Here is a 6,018-nt window from a genome sequence, read left to right on the forward strand (position 1 = left end):
TACACTTGGATGCGATGAGAATACTACGCGGAAGAATTAAAAGTCCAAGACTCTCTCTGTAGGCAAGACTGATGTTAATCCTGGCTGGGGTCATGGTTCAATAAAAGATTTGTGTTCTCGATATAGAAGCGCGCGGCTTGAAGACGACAGATGAATACCATAATACTTGCGCTGCAGTCTCTTACTGCGATGCCCTATACGATGTGATTAGGTTTTTTGGGTGAAATCATGGGTTCACGCAGCACTAGTCATTGTCGCTGTACTCTGGCTTAATGCGTGACTACGGAAGTCCGTCCGGAAAGCTGGAACAACTCCTGATATGCTATCTGTCATAACGCCACTGTTCAAAGAGGCTTGCCCTCTTCCCGTCTTATTGTGATCTGTACTATTTCCGTGCGATTTGGAGTGGGATCTTGCAGCAATATCACTGCCGAAATGTTCTTTAGGACAGGTGTAAAGATGGTGTGTTAGGCTACCCAGGTATGTCACATTCTTCATGGAAACATTGTTTCTTCCGCATCTTTGCGATGGTGTAATGTGCGACGCTTCCATACATTATGCTGCATTTGAGGGGATCGAATAGGAAGTGTAGCGACTGAATAGTAAGATTAAGCTTCAATCTACATCTTCTACATCTTTTGGTGCTCGCCATCCTGTTGATTTAATAGTTGCCAGTACACAAATTCAAATAACTTCAAAAGCCGAACGCAACCTGCAGAGCTGGCAAGGCTACATCGTCTCAAAAGCTGGTAGAACCGTTATTCTCGTCCTAATGTAGACTGCACGGTAACTTTTTAACTTTTCTTTCGCACAAGGTGGGTGCGACGCTCAGTGAATACTGGGTGGGGCTATTTACGCCAAGCACGCTCGCGCTAGCCGCTCAAGTACAAAACGCCACCCATGAACATTGCTGCCTTTCACTACATATGCACTATTACGGCTAGTACGCATCGCACCACCGACTATATACCGCAAATTCGCACTTCCTCCGCGCGATACCCCACCATGCACTCTACTATGCGCGACTCTAGTGACAGCGAGCGCTCGTGTCTCTATCAGTTTTCTCCCTCATCTCCTCCTCCTCTATGCCCTCAGGTACACTCTGTCCCAGTTTTTGAGCTGCCTACTCCGCCCAAGTCATCTCCAATCGACTCCGCGATCAAGATAGAGGCTCAAGAGCTCTACAAACGTCTACAAGATCTTCACAGCCCCGAGTGGATTGGTGAAGAGGGTAATCAGAAGTTCTTCCCCGTAACACCTGCAGTCTGGCTCGCACTGCAAGATGAACTCTTTTTGAACAACGACAAGTTCAGTTGTCACTACGACGCTAAGAAAGAGTGCTTGGAGGTCAAGATGGTCAGCCCAATCCATGAGGTTGTCAAGAGTCAATTCATGATCACTATCCAGAGGAAGCTTTTCACGTTGGAAGAAAAAGCCCCTGCGAAATCTGCAGTACGAGCGGTCATTAGCAGCATCGAGTATAATGGCGAGCTACCCGGAAAAGCATCTGGCGAAGACAAACGTCGCCCCGACGCTGCTTTTGTCTCCGGACAGCGGCGAAAACCTTCACTTGTCGTCGAGATTGGGCACAGCCAAAACGGAGCCACCGAATTCGACCCGATAGCTGATAAGTACATCGGCGGCAGTCAAGGTCGGATCAGAACCATGATAGGCATTGACATGGAATATCGTACTCCTGAATCGCGAGAGAGGCTTCGCACTCAGAAGCGATGGGCTACCTACCAGATATATCGGAGCAGCATCAACAAGAAAGGCCGGCTGTACCCTCAAACTACCAAGGGTCCGGTTGTTTTCCAGAATGCCAATGGTGCCGTTAAACCTCGCGCTAAGCTCCGGCTCGAACTGGCCGATTTTCTCCAGCCCAACACCGGTAATTTCCTCGGTTACAGCATCGAGATTACTCACCGAGAATTGTGCAACATCATCGCAAAGGGAGACGAAACACAAGATGTTTACGACGGACCCGATTCCGAGGACGACGAGCCACTTGAATACTCCCCAATCCACAAAGGATCGCCTTCCATCGACAGCGAGGACCGCAGTGATACCAGTGTCGGTAAGAAGAGGAAGCGTGGCGGCAAGAAAAGGAAGCGTGGCGGTAGGAAAAGGAAGCGCGCATCAGCCGGAGAAGAGGAGATGGAAGCGGTTCCGGAAGCGGACGGAGAAGATAACAGGGACGAGAACGGTGAAGAAAACGGAGCAGCGAACGTGGAATGGGCCTTTACCGTTGCCCACGCGCGCGCAGCCTCTCCAAGGGTTGTGATCTAGAATCGAAGACGATAGATACTTCGCGACTGGCTCGCCATGAAAGCGGCCTTCGCATATTCTTCTATAGACTTGATACCCCGGGCGCAGCCCTCTGATGAACGATAGACACTGAACGAAATGACCACGATAAATCCATGACATCTTATTCTGATGCATGAGCTCATGAGCATACGTACAAGGTTTCTATCGTCTTGAACACCCCCCGACGCAGTTGTATTCGGCAGAACCTCTTTTGTGTGAAGACGTGTGATAGAGCTGCAGAGAAAATTGACGGGTGTCAGACGGATAGTTCAAGAGAACACACCACATGAAACAGGTAATGTATTTGGAAAACAGTGCTATAGTAAGCTACGATAGGGTGACTTGCGTCAAAGCATCTATTCCATTACCCCTTCACGTATTCCACCTTATCCCTCTCATCAATGTCCACAAGCGCATGTTTGGTCTGCGTCAGTACATAGCTAGACTTCATCCTCGACATCCTCGTCATTAACGATGACATCGCCAGTCCTGGGATCTCTGATGACTGACTCTCCGACCACCCTGTACGGGACGCCAGCGGGCACAGACCTGCGCTTGACCTTGTCCTCACCCATCAAGGCAAGCTCATCCTCGCTGTCATACGATCCATGGTGAAGAATGCTAGAACCGGCGCCTCCACGACCCTTCTTCCGAGAGCTACCGTCCTTCTTAGCCCGTGGCTTGCGCACAGCGGCCTTGATCCTCTTGCTCGGGTCACGGACGATATCCTCATCTTCGTCTTCCTCATCCATATCCATGGCATCCGCCTCCCTCTTGACCACCACAGCACCTCGCTTCTTGGGGGTAGCAGCAGCAACCTTCTTGGCCGCCGCGCCGGCGCCTACCTCATATCCCAAGCTCTCCTGCATCTTGCGCGCCTCAGCTCGAAGAGCGGTGATGCGGTTCCTGATACTACCGACGCTGGAGCCGGGAAAGACCTTGGATAGTTGCGGGTATTCGGCGGGGGTGACGGTACGGCCGAAGATGAGGAGGAAGAGCTTGCGGTCGTTGGCGGCGTCCCAGGTCATCTTGGTTGGACTGGAGGACGGAGAGGCGGCGAGGCTCAGGGGCGAAGAAGGGGCGGGTAGGAGGGGTTTCGCGGTTTTGGCGGCGCGCTTCGGGGTGGTGTTGGATGACATGGCGAAGAATATGGTGACGATGGCGAATGAGGAGGGAGAAGATCGAGAGGACGGTTTTTGTTGTCTGTTGATGCGATCGGTTTCCCTGTGATATTGTGAATAGCTGAGTCGGAAGTGTGGGGTAGATGGAATGAACGTACGAGGGTATCGCTCGGCGCGACGGGCGGATGAATTGTCGCAGTTCGGGAACCAAGTCGGGGAAGTGCAGTGCTGTCTTCTTTGAGTACTGACTGTCTGGCAAATCTGATACCAATGGAGATGCGACGCCGGAGTATGAGTTCTTTTCGGTGGTCTAGCAATTTTGAAGACGAGCGTGTAATGTGGCTCGTGTTGGCGCGAACGATTAACCAGATCGGGCGAGTTGAGTGAAGCAACACTCAGGTAGCATATGCCAGGTTCGACAGATATAGTTCGAGGCCAAGAAGATAGATGTTTTGAAAAGAAAGACTGAACATGTTAAAAAATGTAGAGTACCCTGTTATGGTACTCGAGGACATATCCATCGTTCCGAGCTCGATGTTCCTGCTCAGCTCATCGCCACTGGAAGATGCAGTCAGAATGACGAAGCCCGTTGTGAAGAGGGCGAAAATAAGCCGCGCAAAGCTCTTGATGTTGTCAATAAGAAGACAGTACTTCTACTCACGAGCGAGCGGCTTCCGAGATGTCCAAACTTATCTTCTCTTGCACTAGGTTCTGGTTTGGCATGCAGATGGCGATGGTATTAGAATGTGGCCCGAGCTAAATCGATGATATGTTACACAATCCGCTGATGGCAAGCAGTAAGGAAAATGCGAATAATGTGGGAGCCTTGATATCCTTCAGGCATGATGAATCAGATGTCCGAACTAGAGGCCCGTGTACTTCGTTATCGCACTATACGGCTGTAGTGAAGCTCCTAGCTGATGAGAAAGGGCACTCAATCTAGCGGATGAGCGAGCCTCAAGGGTCGGGAGTGTGTGGCACTCCTGTAGTTTCGAGAGTTTCGATGGCCGATGGAACGTATGCACCTACTCAGCCAGCCAGCCAAACTGCCGGCCGACGGTGATCAGTATGCATCAAAGCTCGCTCAACAGACCTTTTCGTGCCGGTAATGAAATCATGTCTTCTCAGCTTGGCACCCGTGATGTTTCTGCCCAGGTAAATTTGCTCGTCCAACTTCTGTAGCCATTTGTAGGCAGTGGCTGCGGGCTTGGCACCCGGTTCGACCACCTCGGCATGAACAGCTGGAAGGCCAGCTACCTGTGTTACCGATTTACGCTGTGATATTGAGTGTGACACCATTCGCAGAAGAGAGGAGAGTGGACAAAGTTGGCATGAGGTGTAGTTGGGTGATGACGTTAGGCTTGGATCCAACCTTGGAAGTTTGGAGGGCCACGTGGATCTAGCGTGGCCGCACCCACCCAAAATGCTGACATCACGAGCGAGGATTGGACGACGAGCAACACAAGATGCCATCAGTTACACTACTGCAGCGTGCGCGAGCGAGAGGAGTCCCGCAACCTCGGACCGGTCCGCGTACCTATTCAGGATGCTCTGCATTGCACTGTAGCCCGTTGTGGTAACGAAGCGCCGCGTGAAGAACAGATTTCGATAGCCCCGAGATATACCCGTGAGCCCATTACTGCCTTGATCCCTCTAAACTTTGCATTATCGCTGCCACGTCTATAGATCCGCCGCCCCTCTACTGCAGTACTCTAGGAGAACGAACTCGTCAAGCAGATGCCCTGATTGAGCGAACGCCGCGCCACAAACTCTCCTCCTGCGTATCATACCTCAGCCCGTTCTGTGTTGAGCTGGTGTTGATGTGGTCATGCTCGGGTCATGACTGAAGTGTGCGGTCGATGCGCCGAAGGCGGAGGGCGCGAGCTGGTGCGCTGGCTGGAAAGAGATGGTCAACTTGGATGCCAGATCAAGAGGGGACGAGAGATCTCACTGTTGCCTCTAGCCGGACACTTTGGCTCCCTTCAGCGCGTCCGGGCGGGTTCAGCGTCGCAAAGCTGTCCGCCGGCGCCGTCTTCTTGCCGCCTGATGGCTGTCGTTCCGGCTCTCTATATCCAGCCAGGGCCTCATACTCCTTGTCCCAGTCCGCCCCCAGGTCCCTCTGGTAGTCGGGAGTCACCAGATCTTCCGTGTCTCGTTTGTCGCGCCAATTCAGCCCTTCGTGCCAGCCGTCCTGTTCGGGGTATGGGATGACGAGCCGGCCGCCCACCCGCTCTATGATTTGCTCTGGCGTGTCGGTGAGGTGTGATTCAGTCGAGAAGGAGGGATTGGGCTGGCCAGATTTCGGGGTGTCGAGGCGTACATTGCAGTCTGCGGTGGACGACGCGGTCCTGGAGCTGTCAGTCAGGGAGAAGGCCGACGAAGCGCATGTTTGGTACCGTGGTCTGTCTTTGGTAGTCGCAGAGCGCTTGCGACCGAAGCAGCACATATGCGCAGAGTGCAGGAGTCTGGGGATCAGGAATGTGCAGTCGTGGCGTGCATGGAGAGCGTCGGGGCTCCACAGCGGCGTGGTTGAGAGTCTGCGTGTCTGCTGTCAAAGGGCGACCCTTAACGAAACTATACGGCCAAT

At 52.6% G+C, this 6,018-nt stretch overlaps 3 protein-coding genes across 3 annotated transcripts; 1 reads left to right on the plus strand and 2 right to left on the minus strand.

Annotated features, from left to right (window-relative positions):
* Positions 1-1,005: 1,005 nt before the first annotated feature.
* J4E87_010322 (uncharacterized protein) lies at positions 1,006-2,289 on the plus strand (the record flags this gene model as incomplete). The annotated part of the gene is made up of 1 exon (XM_049381896.1): positions 1,006-2,289. The coding sequence occupies one exon, from the start codon at positions 1,006-1,008 to the stop codon at positions 2,287-2,289; it is 1,284 nt and encodes a 427-aa protein (XP_049228360.1).
* Positions 2,290-2,750: 461 nt separating this feature from the next.
* J4E87_010323 (uncharacterized protein) lies at positions 2,751-3,952 on the minus strand (the record flags this gene model as incomplete). The annotated part of the gene is made up of 2 exons (XM_049381897.1): positions 2,751-3,534; positions 3,945-3,952. 2 exons carry the CDS (start codon positions 3,950-3,952, stop codon positions 2,751-2,753), a joined length of 792 nt encoding a protein of 263 aa, XP_049228361.1.
* Positions 3,953-5,358: 1,406 nt separating this feature from the next.
* Positions 5,359-5,818, minus strand: J4E87_010324 (uncharacterized protein; the record flags this gene model as incomplete). Its single annotated transcript, XM_049381898.1, has 2 exons — positions 5,359-5,721; positions 5,810-5,818. The coding sequence occupies 2 exons, from the start codon at positions 5,816-5,818 to the stop codon at positions 5,359-5,361; spliced, it is 372 nt and encodes a 123-aa protein (XP_049228362.1).
* Between the last annotated feature and the right edge of the window lie 200 nt (positions 5,819-6,018).

This window comes from Alternaria ethzedia, assembly GCF_023757985.1.
Source record: "Alternaria ethzedia strain BMP 0044 chromosome Unknown scaffold_46, whole genome shotgun sequence".
NCBI classification, from domain to species: Eukaryota; Fungi; Ascomycota; class Dothideomycetes; order Pleosporales; family Pleosporaceae; genus Alternaria; species Alternaria ethzedia.